This window comes from Peromyscus eremicus, chromosome 8a, assembly GCF_949786415.1.
Source record: "Peromyscus eremicus chromosome 8a, PerEre_H2_v1, whole genome shotgun sequence".
In the NCBI taxonomy this organism is placed as follows: Eukaryota; Metazoa; Chordata; class Mammalia; order Rodentia; family Cricetidae; genus Peromyscus; species Peromyscus eremicus.
In genome coordinates, this window is record NC_081423.1 from 98,617,672 (window position 1) to 98,641,592 (window position 23,921).

At 50.5% G+C, this 23,921-nt stretch overlaps 2 protein-coding genes across 3 annotated transcripts; both read right to left on the reverse strand.

The window, feature by feature from the left end:
* Positions 1 to 412: 412 nt before the first annotated feature.
* St6galnac2 (ST6 N-acetylgalactosaminide alpha-2,6-sialyltransferase 2) lies at positions 413 to 18,397 on the reverse strand. Of its 2 annotated transcripts, XM_059272175.1 has the most exons (9): positions 18,225 to 18,396; positions 14,495 to 14,555; positions 9,808 to 9,988; positions 9,060 to 9,222; positions 8,325 to 8,463; positions 6,012 to 6,115; positions 4,016 to 4,099; positions 2,477 to 2,576; positions 413 to 1,377 (listed from the first exon to the last, which is right to left on the reverse strand). In XM_059272175.1, exons 1-9 carry the CDS (start codon positions 18,344 to 18,346, stop codon positions 1,210 to 1,212), a joined length of 1,122 nt encoding a protein of 373 aa, XP_059128158.1. In that variant the 5' UTR covers positions 18,347 to 18,396; the 3' UTR covers positions 413 to 1,209. The 2 variants fall into 2 exon arrangements, with proteins under 2 accessions (XP_059128158.1, XP_059128159.1); XM_059272176.1 differs by lacking the exon at positions 4,016 to 4,099 and having other exon boundaries at positions 18,225 to 18,397.
* Positions 2,537 to 5,084, reverse strand: LOC131917980 (uncharacterized). Its single transcript, XM_059272177.1, has 2 exons — positions 4,016 to 5,084; positions 2,537 to 2,576 (listed from the first exon to the last, which is right to left on the reverse strand). The coding sequence occupies exon 1, from the start codon at positions 4,970 to 4,972 to the stop codon at positions 4,100 to 4,102; it is 873 nt and encodes a 290-aa protein (XP_059128160.1). The 5' UTR covers positions 4,973 to 5,084; the 3' UTR covers positions 2,537 to 2,576; positions 4,016 to 4,099.
* Positions 18,398 to 23,921: the final 5,524 nt, after the last annotated feature.

Sequence of the window (23,921 nt, forward strand, 5' to 3'; positions counted from 1 at the left end):
GCCTAAGCTCATTCTACCCCAAACTGGACCTGTCTCAGCCTCCCCGCCCAGTTCTGGGATTACAGATGGGCTCCACTATGGCCACTGTTGGGCACATGGTCTGTTATGTGCTCTGGCTGGCTGGCCATGTAGACCAGGCTGGGACCATCTCCCTGGACTGAGAATAGAGGTTTTTAAAGTTGTTAGGTCATTAGTGATGAGTTTATCCCTCCCCACCAGTTTTTCCAAACCATAGAACCAAATGTCAGTCCTCAACCTTGGGGAGTTGGCCAGTGTAGGTGTGCTGCTTCGGGGTATCCAGCAGAAGTCCTTGGGATACCCACTCTCCATGCCCAGCCTTCCACAGTTTTAGGGGGGTGTGATACTTTGGTTAGATGAGACTGAAATGGTTTTCAAAAGCTCGTGACACTGATAGTGCCTCAGTTGATGTTTATTGAATCTCTGATAGGGGGATGAGGGTCTGTCACTCAGTGGTGTCCTGTTGGTGACAAGGAGTGGCATATCTCCAGTAGGACTTCTCTCAGCAGTGGCAACTTGTGTGGAGCTGGTCAAGAGCCGGTGCCTCCCGTACGTTGGTGCTGGATGTGCTTAAAACCTGGGCCTTGGTGCTTGTGCCTGCTAGGTAGTCACAGTCCTGAGCTGCACCTCACCCATCCCTCCAAACTAATCAACACACAAAAAAGGACGAAATGGTCATCCATCACTTACCCTATTAGCTAGCCTCAAATTACATTCTGCCTCTGGTTTTCGCTGTCCGTCACAAGGCAGTAATGTCATGTTCTCAGAAAGCTTAAGATGTCCTCACAGGTTGAATGGCTCTGGCATTTGGGACTTGACGTGCCATTGGTTTCTGCTAAGAGTGGGCTTCCGCTTGATACTGGTTACCAGATAGCCTGGAGTGGTTCTAATGTTCCTAGCTGCTCAGAACCAGGTGCTGGCATTGAACTACCAGCCTCTTTGCTGATGAGGATTACTGTCTCATTTTGAGGTGTTAAGGTTCAATTTTAAAACAAATTCTGCAAAGCAGTCTGCCCTCCCCTGGCTAAGAGCCAGAGACTTGTCGAGTCGGTGGTGTTATACATTGAACAGGCTCTGGTGACGTGTTGGCCGTGGGTCTTGTCTCAGTACCCTCTGGGGGAGTGATGCCTCTTCCAGGGGTTGAAAGGTCAAGAAAAGTACTTTTGAAGCAAAGAAATTGGTACTTTGGTGTCAACGCTGGTACAGCCAAAGGATGCCAGCGTTATGCAGACTCTTCCACAGCGAGGCTTCCAGGGACAGATCGTGGTTTGCGTAGAATATTACTGGTTTCCTTTCTCGTTCGAAATAGTGGTCTGAGTATTTCTGGTAGTTGCTTGTGATGAATCCATAGGCACTGACCTGGGCAAGGACAGTCATGGTTAGTGTTTGAGCCACAGGGTGCAGTGAGGGACTTGAAATAGTGTGCCTGTCCCCAAGCAGTTCCCTTGTGAAGATGAGGAGCAGATAGCTCAACATGCGTACTGTACCCTGTGTACACTTCACAAGATGAGTCTTAACCCCATCAAACAAAGTGGGTAATTGGTAATTACAAGTGTCCCCATTCAGACAGTGGCACAGCTGGGTTTGGAACTTAAGTATGACCCAGACATGATCTTGAAGTTCAAGGATGGAGGAAGTCTACAGTGACTGTAGTTGGGACACCGGAATTAAAATAGGTAAAACGGACAGGGACAGGGTGCTGTCTGGCTTCCATCCCTCATGCCTTTACAGGGATCAGAACCCTTTTTTTTTTTTTTTTTTTTAAGATTTATTTATTTGTTATGTATACAATGTTCTGTTTGCATGTATTTCTGCAGGCCAGAAGAGGGAGCCAGATCTCATTACAGATGGTTGTGAGCCACCAGGTGGGTGCTGGGAATTGAACTCAGGACCTCTGGAAGAACAGCCAGTGTTTTTAACCTCTGAGCCATCTCTCCAGCCCACAACCCATTTTTTTTTTTTTTTTTTTTTTTTAAGGTACCAAGGATTGAATGATCCTAGGGCCTCATGCTTGCTTCATCTGCATCCACAGCTTGCCTTTGAGAGCTATCAGTCAACCTCTCTCTGCCTCCTTACACATCACCAGGCGGCGCCCTCTGGGAACCTTTTACCAGAGTTTCAGATTTCCTGCATGTGGAAGGCTGAACCCGCTGTCCGTGTCAGCTCTAGGCTGTCCCCAGCTAGATTTCGCTTTCAGAAGAGCTGTCTGATCCATACCAACTTAAATACCACGTAGAGTAAAAACTGAAGGAGGATGTCAGTGAAGTGGGGCTGACCCAGATCAGACCCTCTGGATGATGGGAGTAAGCAGGTAGATGGGCACTCCTGCTACTGGGGAGTCCTGTCTGCTGCTGAGTCCCACTTGTGGGTGGCTAGCCTTGGGAAGGACTAGGGGGCCTCAGGGAGTTCTGTTGACAGCCATGCTGTGCTGCCACGGCTCCTGGAGCCCACCACCTACCTGGTCACAGGTGTGCAAGGCTGTCAGCAGCATGAGTGCTCCTGTAGTAGGCATATATATGTCTGCGAAATGTGTGTTCAGCAACTTGGATTTCAAAAACCTGGAAGGACATCAAAGCTTTAAACCCTGAGAACGGGCTAGTGGGAGAGCTGAGTAACACCCTTGTCATACAAGCTCGAAGACCCCATCTGGATCCCCGGCAGCCACGTACACTGGATACAGTAGCACACATCTGTAATCCCAGGTGTCTATGGTGAGATGGGAGGCAGGGACAGCAGAATCCCAGAAACTCAAGGTCGGCTAGCCCGGCGAACTTCAAGAACACGAGACAAAGTAGAGAGGAGATGATGCTAAGGCTACATCCTAACTTCCATGTGCTCCTGCTTGTGTTTCTCTCCCTGCCCAGCCTCCCCACAGATTTACAAATGACCTGAGAAGGACATGTAGGTGTCAAATGCCAGGGCCATGGTTGCAGTGTTGGACTAGGCTACCCACTCAAACAGGCTGTAGAAGTTCAGAAACTGGCCCTTTACTCCAATCCTCTACTTAGTGAACATCCAAGTGATCTAAGTGTCAAGATTTTAGGACGAAGTAAACAACTTATGGGGTGAGACCCCCCCTCCATTCTACAACTGTTGTCTCCCACCCCAATATCTTCAATGTTTGGGCACATACAGATGGCCTCTTTATTTAATCTGAGACCCAAGTTTCTCTCCCCCACACAACTGGACCAGCAGGAATCATGGATGAGCAGGGAGCTCACTCAGATCCTACCTCTGGGTTCACTGGTGTGATAATACCCACAGGTGCTGACCTTAGACCTGGATTTATATCTAAAGCTTGACTGGGCAGGTCACTCAAGCTCACAGAGCTTCCGCTGGCCTTTCTGCACCTACTTGTCAACCACTTTGTTGAGATGTTAGCCTTTGTGTTGTACAGTGTGTTTCTCAACTGTAGGATGAAGAGCATTGGGCACCACTGCTGGACCTGTGCACTGAAGGATGTTTGGCAGATCCTTGGCTTCTACCTACTAATGTCATGCCCTCCATGACAACCCAAACTATGTCCTGACAGAACCAAATATCCAACCTAACCTACTGAGAACCACCACCAAGGAAGGGAGGCATGGAGGCACTGAGGGAGGGAGAGAGGTCAGCTCAGGCTGTCTGTTCCCCTTGGTTCTCCCATCAGTGGCTTTTGGAGCCAAAAGTGATGATATTGGACTTTTAGCACCCAACACCGCTGTACACCCAGGCTTTGTGAAGGTTCCTGGAACTCAACTTCTTTGGGCTCTCCCATTTCTTGTTTATCTTGTGCTGACCCTGTCTACTGTATCAGCAGTACCCCATCACTGTAGTAAATCAGTAAATGAATCACAGGAGCATTTAGCGCAGTGATGGGCACATGGCACTCAGTACGGGGTGCTGTCCCAGTGTCTAGGGAATGAGACCCAGCAGAAGGCACTAGAAATACGTGGGATAGCTGTGAAAAGGGAAAGTAGGTCCTCCCATCTCCCCACCCCATCCTCATCCCCCATACCTCTCTGTCAGGTAGCGGATGAAGTCTGGATGCAGGAGCTTGAATTTACTGGCAGAGGTTTCTGGTCCAAAATAGGTGTGAGGCCTAGGACCCACGATAGAAGTGGACAGAGCGTCCAGAACCATCGTATTGAAGGGAGAGCGAGGGGAGTGTTAGCCGCCGGTGGTAGCGGTAGGGCCTGGGCTGGGAGTAGAAGCGGGAGAAGGGGGTATAGAAGGTAGCTGGTAGCACCGAGGGTACCACGTGTGGCTTCCCCTTCAGCAGGACATCCGTCGGTGGAGTGTAGGAGAGGGAGGATGGGGGTGTGAACAGGGCTGGAGGGGTGGGGTAGGAGCAGTTCACCTGGGGGAGGTGAGGGGGTGGGGGGAGGAGAGGGAAGTAGAATGAGTCAGGAGGTGGTGGTGGCGGTGGCTGCCTGGATTCCTGGTTCTGGCATGGAAAGGGACAGGGAAAGCACCGATTTTGCGGAAGAGGTACTGTGGGGGGCTGGAAATAGGGGGGCTCTTTCATGAAACGAGGCACATAGGGGGCAATGTAGGAAGGGATGTTGCGGGTGGGCCCGATGTAGGAGGCCGAGTTGGCAGGGCTGTGGGAAGGGGACCTGGTCATGGGCACCGAGGGTGTCAGGGAAGGGTTTCGAGAGAGGACTTTTAATCCTGTCTGGGAGGGAGATTTGGAGGCTGGAGGGGTAGGGACTTGAGTGGACCCTCGTGACCCATGTTGGATATGAGGACTAGGGGACTGGGAGGAAGCCCGGGAGGAAGGCTGAGAGGTAGCTGGGGTGGGGTTATGAGAGGTTGGGAGGGAAGAAGTCCCCCGGGTGGGGGAAGGGGAAGGGGCTGAGCCTCCAGAGCTAGGGGGGGGCTGCTGGTTGATTGTATTATCAGCGTGGTTAGATCGGGATTGGGATGGGGACTGGGTTGGGGATGGAACTGGGGTGTGGGAGGGGGAGCTCATTGGTGTTAGGGAGGCTTATGTCCACCCGGGGACTCTGAGGCAGTTCCCCTAAGAGCCTACTCCCAGAGCGGCCCAGAACCTCTCCTCAGTTCTCATGACCTATAGCAACGCCAGGGAGCAATTGTTAGGTAATCCCAGGGTGGGGGTGGGGCACCCAGCAGGGGCTGGCCTGGTTTCTATCATTAAGCCCATAAAGAAAGCTGTTCTTTGGGAGAGTGGGTCACTTGTCCCAAGGGCCATGAGAAGGGTTTGGTCATGTGGCCACAGTAGTGGCATAGGTTTCTCAGGCACAAGACATTGAGAAGGTAGAGAGCCGGTTCACACCTGGGCTTAGACATGGATCAAAAGAGCTGAACTCAGGCTTGACATCCAGGAAGGTGCTGAGAGGACAAGGCACCCTTTGTTCCCACCTTGGACTGAGCCTGGGGACCTAGCGTTCTTGGCTCCTGGGCAGCGCCCTGGGGAGGCTGCCTACCTGCTAGGATCCATGACATGGACACTGGCCCCAGATCTTAGTTTCCAGAGCGGTGTGCTCAATGGGCCAGCCGCCAGCTGAGAAGAAGCCTCTTGTCCCTGCTGCATGTCTGTCCTCCAGCAGGACAGCTGGGACAGCTGCCCAGAGTTGAGGGGCCAGGCCTGCTCACCCCCCTCGAGCAGACTACCTCTCATCCAGCAGGGAAGCCTGTATGGCTGCCTGGGCCCTGGCTCACCTGAAAGAATTCGAGGCCTACCAAATCTGCCTTCAGCTGTAATGTCAACACTCAGGTGGCCAAGCATTACCTCTTCAGCCACTGGACAGAGTTCTCTGAGCTCTGTGTCCTGCTCTACCCAAGGGTCCTCAGAGGATGGCACCCACTGTCAGCCAGAGCACAATCCTCAGTGCTAAATTATGCGGAATAATTAGGGACTATTGAATGTTAGAGAATTTTTCTCTTCCCTTTGCACAGCTTCTCACACCATAGCCAGGACGAATGAGCCATCAGCTAGCTTCTCTATCCAACCATGGGGCTTTGGAACAAGGGGGGAGTCAGCTGCTCACCTGTCCCCTTTATCGGGGCCCTCTAAGACAGGCACACCCAGAATGGCAGATCTCAGCATCAAGTAGTCACGGATGCTTGAGGGGATGAAGATGTAGTGCAGGTCCTGCCAGGGCATCAGACAAGGCCACATTCAGCTCCAGAGGAAAACAGTCCTCTGCCTCACCTTGCCACCCCAGCTTGGGAGCATTGCCGTCCCCTCGATGATTGGCTAGACTTTGTGACTAATGCCTAAGATCTCTGTGGTTTTTTTGGAGACAGGGTCTCAAACTCCCTATGCAAACAAGGAAGTCCTGATCCTTCTGCCTCCTGACCTTCCTGCCGGACTCTAAAACAAGAAAATAGAGAGCTGGAGAGATGGCTCAGCGGTTAAGAGCACTTGCTCTTCTTCCAGAGAACCTGGGTTCGGTTCCCAGTATCCACATGGTGGTTCATAACGCCATCCATAATGCCAGTTCCAGGGGATCCAATGCCCTCTTCTGGCCTCTGCAAGCACCAAGCATGTACATGGTGCACAGACATACATGCTGGCAAAACACACATAAGATCTTGAAGACGGTCATAAAAGGTGCTTGGCTTCCTTGCTCTCTCTGGATTCCTCAGTCTGGGGAAAGTTGGCCATCATGTCATGGGGACTCTAGAAGGGCCCAGATGAAATAAACCTGTACACGCCATCTTGACCCCAGCCCTACTCCTGCCTTCAAATGGAAGCAGTCCACGGCCTGAAAGAGCCTGAGCTAGAACTACTTGCTAAGCCACTCCCACATTCCTGACACATTGGCTGGATGAGATGATAAAGGCTTAGCATTTGGGGGGGGGGGGCGGGTGACAGACCCCACAGAAGTGTAATGGCCACATACTGTTCTCTCGTGAACGAATAGCTTCTACAGTGGGACTCAGTGCATAGACAATCTAGACACTCCTGAATGTCCTGACCAGAGGCAGAAGCTTCTAGAAACATGGCCCCTCCCCTCCTAGGCCCATAGAACCCCTTACCCAAGATCTCTCTCACCCTGCATGTGGCATCTAGAGAGCTCAAGGCAGAAAACATGGCATTACAGCAAGTGTGGAGGGAGGAGCCGGGGAGAGGGCTCCAGGGGGAGAGGGCTCCAGGGGGAGAGGGCTCCAGGGGGAGAGGGCTCCAGGCTGGCTCCGGCACTAGCTGTGACAACGCATGAGCCTCTTTGAACCTCCATTTCCTACACGGAGCTCTGATGAGAGTCTAAGATGTCACACATCATTCTTTTGGTCGGTAGTGTGGGGAAATGGAAATATCTCCAGGGGGCCTAGATCTGGGCAATTCTAGCCGAATGGTTATGGAACCATTCTCAAACCTCTCAGCATTTTCCCCTGCTAGAGACAAAGGCTCACTGTGTAGACTAGGCTGACCTCAAAAATTACACAGAGGGGCTGGAGAGATGGTTCAGCAGTTAAGAGTCCTAACTGCTCTTCCAGAGGACCTGGGTTCAATTCCCAGCACCCACATGGTGGCTCACAACCACCCATAATGAGATCTGGTGCCCTCTTCTGGCCTGCAAGGACATGGGCAGGCAGAACACTGTATACATAATAAATAAATCCTAAAAAAAAAAAAATCACATAGATCTCCCTGCCCCTGCGTTCCATGTGCTGGGACTGCATGTGTGTACCGCCATGCCTGGCGACCTCTCAGTAGCCCCTAACTTGGTCATCTGTAGACAGGTATGGTGATCCCACACAGAGCATCTGTGACACTCATGTTCACACCCTGTGATGCTCTGGGAACAGAGGAAGTACCCAAGAAACGCCCTTGCACTGTGCATAGATAAGGAAACTCTGGGGTGGGCAGTCTAGGTTTGAACCTTGGGCCTTCTGCTGACTTGCTGCATGGAAGGGCTCCAGTCTTCAGTCTGCTCCCTAGTGAAGTGGGGTTCACAAGGCATCCATCTGTATCCAGCACATATTAGTCCCTCCCCTTCCATGCTCAAGAGGCAGACCCCAGCCACTGGAAAGAACGGGAAATCTCCAGTAGATCGGCCTTTAGTGCTAATGTCTGCCTCCTCGTGTGGCTGAGATCTTTTTGTTTTGTTGTTTGAGACAGGGTCTCTCTATGTAGCCCTGGCTATTCTGGAACTCACAGAGATCCACCTGCCTCTGCCTATAGGGAGTGCTGAGATTAAAGGCGTGCACCACCACGCCCAGTAGGTGGCCAAGGTTTTAACACTACCTATCCATCCACTGGACAGTGCCTGTGAATCCCAAGGCCCACCCCATAAAACGGGTCCTAAGAAGACAACGCCCACTGCCAGCCATGGTTCACCCATTCCTGGCCTCACCTGCCCTTGTGGCACAGAGGTGAAGCCCAGGTTGGAGTAGGAGATGAGGGAATTCTTCATGGTGTTCACGGTGAAACCATAGAAGGAGGTCTTGGTGCCCACGTCATGTTCGAAGTCTTTGATCACTGCTCCATTGAGTCTGGCCCCAGCAGAAGCCCGTCAGTGTCTCTGTGGCCGCTCCGTGTCATCTGGTTAATCTCCCTCCATGGCATTGCCTCACCTGTCCCATCCCTCTTGCTTGTACCACCCCCCTGCCCACGAGAATACCTGCTTGCGGTCCTCACTTCTCCTAAGGGATGCTCTCTGAATGGGTAAATCTGGCCCTGGGGACCCTTCTTCCCAGGTTTCTTCACACTGAGCACTTGTGCTCTGTCTTCAGGGTTGGCTGATCCTTGGTTTAGACCAGTGGTTCTCAACCTTCCTAATGCCATGGCTCTTTAATATATATAGTTCCTCATGTTATGGTGAAACCCACCCCAACCATAAAAGTTATTTTTGTTGCTACTTCATAACAGTAGTTTTACTATGTTATGAATAGTAATGTAAATATATGTATTTTCCAATGCCTTAGGTGACCCCTGTGAAAGGGGTCACGACCCACAGGTTGAGAACTGCTGGTCTAGACCAGCCATCTGCCCAACCTAACTGCTGAGCTGCCTTAGGCTGGCAACTGCCTTGGCCCTGGCCTCGGGGCAGATGTTGTTCACCCAGCTGCCTGGCCCCTGCCCTCATTACCTGAACACATAGTCATGGGCATCGATTTTCTGACCCTGACGGGACCCGTTCAGAATGCCTCCGTTACCCACCACGGCACACCGAATACAGCTTAGCGGTTTGGAAGCACCGAACAGCTCTGCGCTCTTGGGGTTGTCGAGAAGTCTCAGGGTAGAGATGATAGCTGTGGGTGTGGACAAGGGGGAACTATGAGAAGCCGGTTGTTGCTAGGCTTTCCCGAGACTGTCTGGCTTGGGACATATGTTATGGGAGACCCAGAAAGTACAGAGGATGCGGGGAGAATGGGGGTCAGTGTCTGTAGGGGGGGATGGAGGAAAGGATAGGGGGAGCCTGGGTGGCCGGGATATCTTGAATAACTAGTTCTCTAAGACTGTGTATGCTCCAAAAGAAAAGAATCCAAGGCATGGGGTGGATCTGAGTGTGGCAGTTTGGGCAATAAACACCCACGATGGTGCCGTGAAGGCCCCTAAGCCTCTGATATCAGACTATCATTAAACATTGGACATTTTCCATGCCAGGAGACCCCAAGATAGTGAGAGCCACTGAGCAAGCGAATCTCAGCGTAGTCCTGGGTGACTGGATGAAGGAGAGAGAGAAGCAGGAGCCACACCAAGAAGAGCCCACGAAGCGCCCCATAGATGCTGTGAAAGCAGCCAGGGCTGGAGCACAGTAGGACCGACAGTGGGAAGAAGGGGCCAGCTGAGGCAGGAGGCAGAAGGCCAGGGAGAAGCAGCAGGGAGCGGGTTACCTTCGCGGGAGAGTCCCTGCCACCCATAGGGGACTTTGTGCTGGCTCAGATTGTTCCAGAGCTCTTGAGTGAAGAGGCCGCCCCACAGCAGCACTGGGGTGGAGAAGTCAAACAGGCCCCGGAAGTGGTGGTCCTTCTGAATGGCCAGGGAAAGTGGGTGTTGGCAAAGCTGGTTCTGTGACTGAGAAGAGGAGAGGGCTAAGCCTGTCAGGTAGGGGCCAGAGTGTGTCTCCCGGGAGCCTACAGACCTCACAGGAGATCAGAAGGAGGAGCTAGCTTCCTTTATTCCTCCAGAAGGGGCCATCCCTGGATCTTTCCTCTGAAATAGCCTGTGATCCAGCAGCCTGGGGGGTCAGGGAACTTTCTGGATTTAGCCTGCCCAGCCTTCCTTGTCCAGATACCACATGTCCATGTTTCAGTGGAGCTGGCTTCATACTCCTTCAGCTCACACTTGGACAAACTCTGGATGCTTTGCAACCAGTGAGTACAACCTGGATTTAGACTCTATCAGCCTGATGGAAGTCGTACCTCCAGGGGGATCTCCCCGTGAAATGAGAGTGCTGGGAAGAATTGTACCCACCCTCCTTCCCTTGGCTGCTTATTTCCAGCCCCCAGCATTCATGTCCACCAAGAACCTCTGTGATGGTTTGTCCTCAGATGATGGAGCCAATCACTGAGAAGCATTTGGACCACAAGAGTTCTGCCTTTATCAATTAACCCATACATGGGTTAATAAGTTGATGACAGCCTGGCATGGTGGTGCACATCTTTAATCCCAGAACTCCCAATGCAGAGGCAGGTGGATCTCTGTGATTTCTTGGCCAGCCTGGTCTAAATATTGAGTTCCAGGATAGCCAGGAATACTGAAAGACCCTGTCTCAAAACACTACAATAATAATAATTATGATGATGATGATGATTATATAATTTGATGGCATCATGGGGAGGTGGTAGGAACTTCTGCAGTGAGGCCTCACTGGAGGAAGCTGGTCACTGCAACATGTTTTGTGGGCTATATCTTGTCCCGGGGTCCTTTTGTGTTCTCTCAACCTGCTTACTGGCTGCCATGATGTAAATGACTCCATATAACCATCTGCTGTCTCCCATGATGCTCTGCTTTCAGAAACAGTGGATCCAAGTGACTGAAACCATGGGCCAACAAAGCTGTTCTTCCTTTGAAGTTTTTTTTCTCATGTGCTTGACACAATAGAAAAGCTAAAACATTGACCTTGCTTGGAAATAAGGTATTTGTGAATGTCATCAGAATGGGGTTTTATGGGCTTAGGCTAGCCCTAAATCCAACAACCAGCCACCTGATGATGAGGCCTTGTGAAAAATGGAGGCCATGCAGGGATGGATGCCGAAGACATCCTGGAGATGCCAGAAGACAGAGGAAGGCAAGGGAGGTATTTTTAGAGCCCTAGGGGAAATATGCCCCCCCTGATGTGATATTGGTCCTCGGGCATTCAGAACCTGTGGAAAGTTGATTTTTTTTAAAATGATGCATACGTGTGTTTATGCATGTGAGAGCAGCTGTGACAGAGACCAGAGGCACCAGATCTCCCAGAGTTGGGGTTCTAGGAGGTTGTGAGTGAGCTGTCTGAAATGGGTGCTGCAGACCAAACTTGGGGCCCCTGCAAAAGCAGAATATGCTCTTAACCACTGAGCAGTTTCTCCACCCCCAGCTGCCATTGTTTTAAGTCACCTAGCTCATGCCCTGAGTTCTGGGAGCCCCAGGAAACAGGGCCCTTCAGGAGAGTGAGGTTCCTAGCCAGCCCATTCTAATCCCCTGCTTTCCCACAGTATTGAGTCTCACACAGCTTTGGTGTGGGGGTGGGGTGGGGCTCTGTTACTTCTGAATAAGCTTTTTGTTAAGCCGTTGATCAAAGGACAGAGCAGGAAATGGTCAGACAGTGGTTTCTGCTATCATGCAACATATGAGCATCCCACACTACGCAAAAGTGCTGTAATCCAAACCACAGGGCATATGGGGAGATGAGATGAGTGGCGTAACATTCAAGAACGTTGTTAATGGTGCATTAAAGCAAACACACACACACACACACACACACACACACACACACACACAGATGCAAGAAAGTCAGACTTGTGCCATGTCCCATGGCCAAGGAATACATGGCTTCTGCCTAAACCACAATACCTTCCCTTGGAAAGACTGGAGGTTTGCTTGTGGACACTGGTGTCCAAAGGTTAAGAGCAGTTAGTAAGGTTCAATGAAATGGCAGAAAGGGGGTCATCTGCATCAGAAGGGGAGTTGTAATAGCAGTGTAAGTGGGTGAGACCTGAAGTCGATGAGTGGTTTTGTATAGTTCAGTTCAGTTGGGTGCACGTTCTGTCTTTATCTAGTGTCCTCATCAGCAGACAGACAGACACAACTAACTCTTCAATATTTCCTTAAGAAAACCAGGCACAGGGAGCTGGAGAGATGGCTCAGTGGTTGAGAGCACTGGCTGCTCTTCCAGAGGACCCAGGTTCAATTCCCAGCACCCACATGGCAGCTCACAACTGTCTGTAACTCCAGTTCCAGGCCTTCTGACATCCTCACACAGACATACATGCAAGTGAAACACCAATGAACACAAAATAAAAATAAATTAAAAAAAAAAAAAGGAAAAGAAAAGAAAACCAGGCACATTGCAGAGATAAAGTCACTTTTGTTCGAAGCCACAAATAAATCCCTCTTTCTGGTCCAAAGTGTGGGAATCCAACTGGCCTTGGCGCTTGCTTCCCAGGATCATACTTCCATCAATAACTCCTCTAATGAAAGACATTCTATGCACCCCTAGATCTGTCTGCCTTCCTTCTTTGGTCTCTGGGTACCTCATACATTAGAATGGGATTCAAAAGCCACAGCAATGCCTGTTTTAAACTAGCTGGGTCTGTGTGTCAATTAGCACCAAGCAGAACACCCATTGGAAACTTAAAGATGACCTGGCCCACGCACTCAAGATGCCTACAGTCTCTTCAGCTGCTAACCACGTGCCCACGACCTGTTCCACACACAGGTTTCCTCACCACCTGACCAGACCAGACCACTGTACTGTCTCTGGATGCCTGGGCTATATCTAAACTCTTAAACAAATGGATGCCTTTTCTCCCCGTGCCCCTAAAACCTCAGTTAACATGTTCAAGTCCAATCTTTTGGGTACTGAAAACAGTGCTTAAGCCTGTATTATTCCATAAAAGAAACAAACATCTCCCAGTTTAACTGGTATAAAGAGCTGGGTTGGCAGGGAAGTTCCATACACCACCCAGTGTGTGGCCAGTTCTGGGGTCAGATCAGGGCTTCCATCCCAATGGCACTGATTACTGCTGGGTGGTCCTGGGCAAGGCACCTCACTGCAGAGGACTTGGGGCTGGGAGTTTTGCCCGGGAAACACAGGTCTCCTGCAGATGTTGAACCCACTGAGCCAGTGCCACCTCTGGATTTCCAAAGTATTCAGTTTGCCCCCTAGAATACTCCTATTTGCTGTTTACCTGAAACTTGAGAATGAAGTGCTGTGTGGCACATCGGGTATCTAGCTACTACTCAGGGGTCTGGACTAGAGTCCCGAAGATCTCAGACTCCTGAGGCAAATATGGGACATTACCCCAGAGCTGGGCATTTGCTCCTCAGTGAACAAGTGAACCGTGACTTCTCATAAGTAGACATTTGGAAGAATAAAGAATCCATTCAACACAAAGATACATCCCCCCCCCCCCCCCCCCCCCCCGCCATGTGAGGCCAAACCCAGGGCCTTGCGCTTGCTAGGCGAGCACTCTACCACTGAGCTAAATCCCCAACCCCCAAAGATACAATTTTAAGGGGCTGCAGAGACAGCCAGATGGTTAAGAGCATACATTGCACTGGCAGAGGACCAGGGTTCAACTCCCTGCATCCACATGGGTGGCTCACAACTGCCCATAATCCCAGTTCTAGGGGATCCTATGCTTTTTGGGTACCTACACACACTTGGAGCATACACACACATAAGCAAACACATACTACTAATAAATAAAATTAACTTTTAAAAAGATCATTTGAGGGAGCTGGGGAGATGACTCCCTGAAGAAGAGCACATCCTGCTCTTGCAGAGGATCTGAGTTCAGTTCCCAGCACCTACCAACTCTGGGGGGTTCTGCTGCCTGTATCCTCTGTGGCGCCTGCACTCACATGCGCGCGCGCGCGCGCACACACACACACACACACACACACACACACACACACTCAGACACATAGTTAAAAGGACACAATTTTAAGACTTCAAGAACCTCCCGGCTCGGTTCCAAATACACCACAGGGCTACTTATCTATCCACCATTTTCTTTTTTTTTTTTTTTTTTTTTTTTTTTGGTTTTTCGAGACAAGGTTTCTCTGTGTAGCTTTGCGCCTTTCCTGGGACTCACTTGGTAGCCCAGGCTGGCCTCGAACTCACAGAGATCCGCCTGGCTCTGCCTCCCGAGTGCTGGGATTAAAGGCGTGCGCCACCACCGCCCGGCTCTATCCACCATTTTCTGCTGAGATACAGGAAACACTAGTGGCCAGGTCTAGATGCCTCAGGAGATGGATGTTTATCTCTGTGCAGATTAGACCCAGAAGCCTCAGAATGTTCTTGCTTGTTTTCTTCTCTCCTCTCCTTGGAGCTAGAAGATGCTCAAACTGCCCCAGAGTGGTGGACCACTGTACCTTTCTGCTTTTGGAATTCGATGCCTTGGGTTCAAAGATTGCTTGAGGTGACATGATGCTCCTGGGGGGAAAAGGCAGAAGTAAAGTGGGGGTCCAACCAGCACCTTAAGCTTCTAGACTGATTTCCTCAGTTCTAAGGCTGACAAAATGCCAGGGTTCTTGGGGTGTTTAGTCCTTTGATCTTTCGTTCACACTTATTCGGGACCACAACTCCTCCTTTAGATGCACAGCCTACACCGTCTCTCAATTACGTTCTGCCAAGCTCCCCAAAGGAAGGGACTCAGCAAGTCTCTCAGCAAGGGGCAGGAAAATGGAGTTTGTAGGGATAGCGATGGTTAAAATATGAAGATCTAAAACAGGAAGTCCCTGGATTGTGACTGCCGCCTGAGAAGGTTCCTGCCAAAGCCCCAGGGACGAATGTTGCAGTGGATGCCCTTGATCTCAGTATTTAGGAGATTGAGGCAGAAGGATCAAGAGTTCAAGGCTACCCTCTACTACATAGATTTGAAGCCAGCCTCAGGTTGATGATGAAGTCTCACGCCACAGAAGCAAACAGCAACAACACAAGCCCGAGGGGCAGTCGTTAGGAATGAGATGAGGGGACGCCTCTCCTCCAGCGGAGTATGCCCCCAGTTCTGCAGCTCCGTCCTGGGGAAGGCTTGAAAGCCTGACTCTTCGGGTTTGCATACAGCCCTGTCTATGGTCAGCTGTCCACTGACTCTCTCAAAACCTCGGTCTCTGTCTCTGTTCACCAGTACTTGGCTCATCTGATTGTTGGAAGGGGCCCAAGAGAACAGCTCAATTATCCCATATGAAAATGTCTCCTAAATGCCAGCCATTGTTCCTAAGGGAAAAAGTCGAGGTTCTTGTACCTCTCTATCAGTGTCTTCTAAAGGGAGGCAAGAGGGTGCTCACTTTTCCCAGGCACTATGAAGCCCTGGGCAGAGGGGAAGGAAAGGAAGAAGCCCCTGGTGGCCAGGTGCTCCCTCCTTCATTGCCCATACCCTAGCAGCATCAGAGAAGCAGGGGTGCAGAGGACTTGGGGCTGGGAGTTTTGCCCGGGAAACACAGGTCTCCTGCAGATGTTGAACCCACTGAGCCAGTGCCACCTCTGGATTTCCAGGTTTCTAGTAAGATCCCGAAGGGGTTCAAGCAGGGATGCCCCTCCTCCACTAGCCAGATGTCCACCCCTATAATCCCATGGCTCCTCCCTCCTCTAAGGAGCTGAGACCTGGTCGTGCTCAGCTTAGGCAGCTTGGAAGGAGCCTAGCAAACATCCACACCCTGCCGGCTGGTCCTGAGATTCTGACTGATTCCACGCCCCTCCCCCCTCTCCCCCACTCTCTGGTGACTCTATCAGGCAAGGCCTGTGAACCCACACAGGAACTGCCAGACTCACAGACTTGGGACAGCAAGGTGCAAGTGCCTGAGATGGGGTGACCACAGTGGGGACTCTCCTGAACCCTACCCCTCATTCCAGGCCTAATGGTACTTCCCAGCTGCCCTGGGGTTGGTGACTTCACAGGCCCTCTCTCAGGAATCCAAATCTTCCTGTTACCTAGGGCTCCTCCTTAAAGGGAGGTAGGCACCCATACCCTTCTGTGAAGACTTTGCAGCCTGAGAAATAAGCACAAAACCGTACATTTTTATAAAACTAAATGTATTCATCAGGTGTGGTGGCACCTGCTATAATTCTAGCCCTCTAGAGGCAGAGGCAGGAGGGTCAGGAGTTCAAGGCCATCCTCAGCTACTTAAGCAAGTTTGAGTTTTATGTGATACTGTCTCAAAACAAAAAAAAACAAAATAAACTAAATATAGTCAACTTATTTTTTTTAAAATGTGTGTATAATGTGTGTATGTGTGCTGTGTGTGGTATGTATGCATTCATCTGTGTGAAGGTGCATGCACACTATGAGGCACGTATGGAGGTTAAAGGGAAGGAACATTGAGGAATCCAGGGCTGAAAGGCTGTGAGAGCCCAATGGGGCACGCTGTGCAATACTGTCTTCTGGGCATGACATGGCCATTGCAACCATAAATTCAAAGCAGCTGCACTTAGCTGCCTGCCCTGGGCCTGCACAAGGCTGGGCCTGCCAACAGTCCCTTGTGGGTAGGGGAGGGGCTCTTGGAACCCTCCTCTCCCTAGGGAAAGGATTATTGAATATGGATGAATTCTGAAGACTGGGGAGTTATTGTCTTCAGCTGTGTGGAGACCCACTGGAGACCCACCAGACTCTAACGGACTGTTGCACACCCACGCTCACACAGACCCTTGGTTAAACTCAGGGGTTCATAAAACCAAGCAAAGCAGCAAAAGGGTTTGTGGGGAAGAAAGGAATGCTGGGGGGGGGGCAAAAGAGGGAGGAGAGTGAGAGTCATTGGAACACATTATATGCACGGATGACATTTCTGTTCTTCTTTCTTTCTTCCTTTTTTTGACACAGCATTTCTCTGTGTAGCCCTGGCTGTCTCGAACTTGCTCTGTAGACCAGGCTGGCCTGGAACTCTGAGATCTGTCTGCTTCTACCTCCTGAATGCTGGGATTAAAGGCGTATGTTACCACTGCCCGAGCAATATATAGAATTTCAAAGAACAAATTTAATTTAAAAATGTTGGCTATAAAAAGTAACTTTAAAAAAATAAAAAGTTCCCAGATGCTTGCGGTGGTAGCCCACGCCTTTAATCCCAGCACTCGGGAGGCAGAGGCAGGCGGATCTCTGTGAGTTCCAGGACAGCCAGGGTCGTTACACAGAGAAACCCTGTCTCCAAAAAATAAAAAATAAAAAATAAAAAGAAAGAAAGAAAAAGAAAATGAGAAAAGGAAAGAAAAGCTTTGTTGAGGTGTAATCCGATGTAACTGACCCTCCGTGTGAAGTCAAGCATGTTAGGACCTTTGCAGGATGTCGCCCGCTTCCGTGTTGTTAGCTAACTGTTTGCAAGCAATTTTCATGTTATTTTGCAACTGAGCTGTGTCCTTTAGCCAAACGCTAGATACTTATTTTGTTTTCATCTCAGCAAGCTTTGCTGAGAACTGTGCAGAAGCAAAAGGGCTGGGAGGAGAAAAGCTGGTTGCTGAGGTCTCTGCGTGACGCTGCGTGGGCTCTTCTGCCTCCAAGCCCACATTCTAGCTATGCCTTGGTGTACCTCCCAGAAATAAAGCTAAAGACTCTTGAGGCTCCTTCAGTAAACTGGAACTGTAGCCTACCAAAGACATTCTTAGGTTTCTGGAAAGCAGGAGGAACTTGGTCCAAGTTTCAGATGCGTCCAGAATAGGCCTCTGTGTTATCCCAGGTGGAGTTGTCTTTTCGCTGGGCCATGCCCTGATGGTGCTTATCAAAGTTACCACTTAAACAAATAGGCCCAGACAAAAGGGAGCCAGATGCAGGCAGGCCTGAGCTCAGAGGCCAAAGTGAGCAAGAGACTGGCTACCTCCTACCTGAAGAGCAGGAGAAAGTTGGAAAGTAGAGGAATTGGGTCTCTACCCTAAAAGTGGATCCAGGAAGAAAGCGACAACAGGGAGCTTTTAATTAGGCCTGGACGAATTTAACCAAAGACATCAGGGTCACCAGTGTGTTCGGGGCGGGCAGAGGCCGCGGGTCCAGGTGGCAGCACGAGATTATAAGGCGGTTTCAAAAGGCGTGTCGCTGCTGCGAGTCAGCCCAGGGTGTCTGCGAGCATCTAGAGAGCGCCCTCTCCCCGCGCCCTGGGCTCAGCGCCCCGCAGCGCTTACCTGGCCTGGGCCTGGGGCTCTAAGGACCGCTGCCGCACCGAGCAGTAAAGCGTGAGGAGGATCCCGGAGCCGGCCGCGAAGAGCAGCAGCATCCGGAAGAGCCAGCGGCGCGGGAGGTCCATGCGAGTCCGGCCGGGGTGCGCCCCGTCTGCCGCCCCTGCGCCCTGAGCTCCCGGGCGGAGTGGCTAGACCTGGAGGGACGCGCGGAGGCGGTAGCTCTGCTCTGCCCCGCCCAGCCCACCGCGGGCTGCCGCGGCGCCTCCGGGTCCTGCAGCCCTGTATCTTCGCCAGGCTGGAGGTCGTCGCAACTCCAAAGACTGAGCGTCTCTAGGGCCGCTCCCCAAAAGGACAGAACCGCGGCGCCAATCCGGGGCGCCCCCCCCCCCCGCTTCGATGGCGGTCACCCGGGACGCTGCTTTCCCGCCAAAGCCACACCCCAGACACACCTAGCCTAGAGTTGGGCAGGGATGTTCGGTTCGCACCGTCCAGTGCCAGCACGTGTAGTGCGCTGGCCGAGCACTGTGAGCTTAGGGACCCACTCCAGATTTATGGACTTAAGAAGAGGGTGGGTGGCAGCTGTGAAACGACCTGGCTGGCTCTTCTCACTAGGGCCGTGAGATGGGTTAGGCCCTGGTACCTTGTGTACTCGTGTAAGAGCATACTGGGTCTTTCACCAAAGGATGGAAGGAAACCCCTTAGCCCAGATTTGGGGTTGGAGGTGGAGGGTCCAGGTAGGGAGCCTGCCGCGGTGGGGTGCACTGTGGGGCTCAAGTTGTCATCCCTTTATTTGGTGACTACCTGTTGGGGACCGATTCCGGACAGCGGTGTCCTGAACTTTATCAAGCCTTACAAAAGCAGGACGTTCCTGGCCTAACCGCGGGCTGTACAACATCCTGGAGTACGTGCTAATCAGCCAGCTGCAGGGGCCTGGGACCAAAGTGACCTCACCTTCCCTTAGGAATTTTCCATTCTTCTCTCCGTGCTTCCCCTGCTCCCCCTCCCTGCCTGAAGCCCTGCTTATAAGCCTCAACACCCAGTCAATAAACAGACCTTGACGCAACTCAGACTGACTTTGTCTTCCTTTACGCGCCTGGTCTCCTTTCTCTCTCGCCCCCATTGATCTTTCAGGAGGTGCCTCCTCGGGTCTCATCAAATAACCTGGCCCGCGGGACGGGGCAACTACCCATTGAGATGGAGGGCGTCATGTAGGGAGCCCGCGGTGATGGTTGTTATTGCTTTATTTGGCGATGAGGCAGAAAAGTCAGCCCTCTCCGCTCACTGCTGTTTTTACAAATGGAGGCCAGCCTGGCTTGAGAGGCCGAGTGGGAGAGATGGAGCAGGACGTCAGCATCACCAGGAGACACTGGGGAAACTGGGCGGTGCTCTTCTGAAGCAGATTCCCTTCCTGTCTGGGACCGGTCGGTGAGATGGTGTGTTCTCCAGTGTGCAGTGTCTTGGACCCCAGAATCCTGTGAAATACCCAGACTCCAAACTATAGGGTCTGGAATGGTGAGCCTGGGTGCCTCAAACTGCTTTAATCTGCTGATAGCTGAGGACATTCAGGTGCAGGTATTGGTATCTGCCCAATGTCAGGCGTTCTGGGCCCTGAGTCTGTCTGTAGTCAAGAGTGGCCTCTTCACAGGCTTCCACCTAGTCAGGTATGGACCAGGACAGGGTTCCTGGGGTGTAGCCAATGAGCCAATCCTGTCCTTTGTTCCGAAGCTGCTGAGAATGCTCCCCGCTGATGGCCACAGCTAAGAATTTGTGGTTTCGAGTTCTGTTTTACTTTACATGTATGTTGGTGTGCCAGAGCAAGTCTGGAGGCCAGTGGGCAATTTGTTGAAGGTCGATTTGCTCCTGCACCAGCTTTGTCCCAGAAATGGAACTTGGGTCATTTGGCTTGGAGGCAAGCACCTTTATCTGCTGAGTCATATCGTTGGCCCTGACTTCAGGTTTTTCATTTAAATCTTTGTGCTGTCCCCTTCAAAACTCCTGAAGCGGGGCTGGAGAGATGGCTCAGCGGTTAAGAGCACTGGCTGTTCTTCCGGAGGTCCTGAGTTCAATTCCCAGCAACCACATGGTGGCTCACAACCATCTGTAATGGGATCTGGCGCCCTCTTCTGGTATGCAGGCACAACACTGTATGCATAATAAATAAATAAAATCTTTAAAAAAAAAAAAAAAAAAAAAACTCCTGAAGCTGTTACCCCATCCCGACCTTCTCTGTGGTTAATGAGACCTCAATCCCCTCTCTGCACCTCTAAATTCCCCCTCTTCCCATTAGCACCTGCTTCACGGAGAGAAAGGGAATCAGTAACTAGATATTCTTCAACTTCCCACCCACAGTGGTACAGGCCCTCCCTTCCCAGGGGATGCTCTACTCCTCTGTGGGAGTTGATACTCATCTGTGTTAATGATTCAGGTCCACCATTTTCACTGTCCCATGGCAACATTTCCCCAGACCAAAGTGTCCTGTCCATCCCCAGAGTCTCTCAAGCCCCCCAGTCTCTCAGGAGCTCGCTTTCCCATCTGGCCTGGGTCTGCAGGTCACAGTCTGAGCTACTGTCTCATCAGTCAGTAGCACAAATCTGCTTGTGGGTTTGGCTCTCCGCCAATACAGATTCATGTTAGGATCTGCCCTGTGGTGTTCCTCCCCCAGGTTGCCCACTCATTCCAAAGCAGGATGGAACCAAGAACACAGCCTCAGCTGACCTCTCCTTGCCAGCCATTGCCTAACCCTTGGGTGGCTTCAGCGCCTACCCTGCTTCCCAGTGTCTCTAGAACATCATATCAAGCCTTCTCCTGTCTCTGCCATTCTTTTTGTTTGTTTGTTTGTTTTTTGTTTTTTTTTTGAGACAGGGTTTCTCTGTGTAGCTTTGGAGCCTGTCCTGGATCTGCCATTCTTTTGAGAAAAGAGAGATCATCAAGCATGAGCTTCAGGGCTGGAGATGTAGCTCAGTTGGACGTGTGCTTGCTTAGCATTCATGAAGCCCTGTCTAGTTCAAATTCCCCAGCACCACATAATTCAGTTATACATCTATACTCTCGGCAGTTGAAGGCAAGAGAATTAGAAATTCAAGGTCACCCTTTCCTACTCAGAGAGTTGAAGACCAGTCTGGGTTACATAAGACTCTGTGTGATGGTTACTTTTGTTGTTGTTTTTTTGGGGGGACAGGGTTTCTCTGTGTAACCTTGGCTGTCCTGGAACTCTCTCTGTAGACCAGGCTGGCCTTGAACTCACAGAGATCTGCCTGTCTCTGCCTTCCAAATTACATGGAATTACCATGCCCAGTTTGTGATGGTTACTTGACACATGGGAAGAGTCCAAAGGGGAGACTGTCTAGATCAGGTTGGCTTTTCTTTCTTTTTTCTTTCTTTTTTCTTATTTTTCAAAGCAAGGGCTCCCCCATACAGCCCTGGCATGCCTGGAACTTGCTATGTAGCCCAGTTTGACCTTGATGAGGCATGCATTGTGGCTGTAACTGGTTCCTTGGTGTCCCTGCAGTGATGGACTGTAACCTGAGATTATAAGCAAGGGGAATAAACACTTCTTCCTTAGTGTTGCTTTTGGCAGGGTAGTTTACCATAGCAAAGGAATGAAAATAAGACGTCCTGCATCGCTGGGTGGCGGGCGGCACGTGCCTTTACATGCCAATCACAGATCCCCCCTTTCCCTCCTCCCACCCCTCCAGCCTTTCCCCACCCCCCAACCCCCCATTCCCCCCTAAAAGAAGGTAAGGCCTCCCATGGGGAGTCAGCAGAACCTGGTGCATTTGGTAGAGGCAGATCTAAGCCCCTCCCCCTGCTTCGAGGCTGTGTGAGGTGTCCCACCATTGGTAGTGGGCTCCAAAAAGCCAGCTCACGCACCAGAGATGGATCCTGATCCTACTGCCAGGGGGCTCCTTGAGCAGATCAACTTTCTCATTCTTGATGGTTTCCTTCTAGCCCATTTTAACTCTCTTTAATTCTATCTTTATTCTTTCTCTTACAGCTCATATACCCCAGCAAAATCTTTCAGGCAATAGAAAAATTACAATGTGGTTGCTGTCTGCTTCTCAAGTGAATGATTACGATGGATACAGTACAAAGAGTAGAAAGCAGCATGTTTCCATATCCCTCACATGATTAAATATTTATGTATTACAGGTGAACAACAAATTATCCCAAGAACCCACATACATTCATACCCAAGCAGCTTGTTATAGATTAACCATGTGGGCAAGCAAGGTATTCTTTTCAGTCAGGTCTTTCACTTGCAGGCTGCATTTTCAAGTTACAAAGAAAGGACTAATTATTACTTATCTTGAAAGGTAATCTTATAAGGAATCTTAAAGGAATCACAAACCTAAACTTTTATATGTGAAAAAGAAAAGTTGGGGGTGTAAGCCTGAAGGGCTAGGGTCTTTCAATCAACTAATCCTAGCAAGAAAAGTGCATCAGCTAGTAATAATTGGGCTGCTTTGTTCTTGTTCCCTGACCTTAAAGAGATCCTCACTCAACTATGCGCCTTTCTAAAACTTTAGATTGTCTTCTTGGGTTTTTCACCTCAAAGCCATTTGACAAAAGCATTTTAGTCTAAGTTATTTTCAAAGCTTTGTCTCAGCTGTGATGCACTCCAAAACCTGAACACATCTCCCAACATTAAGGTTAAAAGAATTTAAGCTATCTGGGCTGACTGGGACTCAATTGTTTTTCTTAATCATTAACCTGAGCTGTGATCTAATGCAGCTCCTTAGGTGAAGCTCATAGGCCCTAGCTGTGTGACATTTTCTTGTATTTATTTTTATTCATCAAAACTCTGTATAAGCTATCATTACAATTATCAATTAGACAGTACAGCCTAGGGAGGAATTATCTTCATAATAATCCACAGGTAAAAATGCCCAGTAGAGTGGAATGTATCCAAACACACTACATTACAGGCAGTGGGGATCTCCCCACACCCATTCACACCATGTCAGGTACCAGAGGAAGATGGCAGGGGTGTGTGGGGTGTGTGTGTGGGGGGGTGTGGAGGGGGTGGGGGGGTGGAGCAAACATGTGAAGGCACAGCAGAAGCAGGAGACATCCCAGGGTCTGTGGTGCTGTGGGATGTATGGCAAATGTGTTGCTAATTAATCAATAAAACACTGATTGGCCGTTGGCTAGGCAGGAAGTATAGGCAGGGCAAGGAGGAGAATAAAGCTGGGAAATGGAAGGCTGAGTCAGAGAGACACTGCCAGCCGCCACGATGAAAAACAGCATGTAAAGAGGCCGGTAAGCCATGAACCATGTGGCAAAGTATAGATTAATGGAAATGGATTAATTTAAGCTGTAAGAACAGTTAGCAAGAAGCCTGCCACGGCCATACAGTTTGTAACCAATATAAGTCTCTGTGTTTACTTGGTCGGGTTTGAGCGGCTGTGGGACTGGCAGGTGAGAGAGATTTATCCTGACTGTGGGCCAGGCAGGAAAACTCTAGCTACACTGTGGTCTCTGGGCCTTGCCTCTATCTGAGATTCACACATCAGGGAGGTGCCTCCTGGTGGGCTGACACCTTGAACTTCAATTGCCACCTGCTGCTCCTCTGACATGGTCATCAGCAAGCAGATGCTCTGTATGCATGTGGTGCAGAGCTGTACATGCAGACAAAACATATATACACATAAAACAAAGGTTAAAAAAAAAAGCATCAAAAATGTGTTGTGTGAAAGAGAG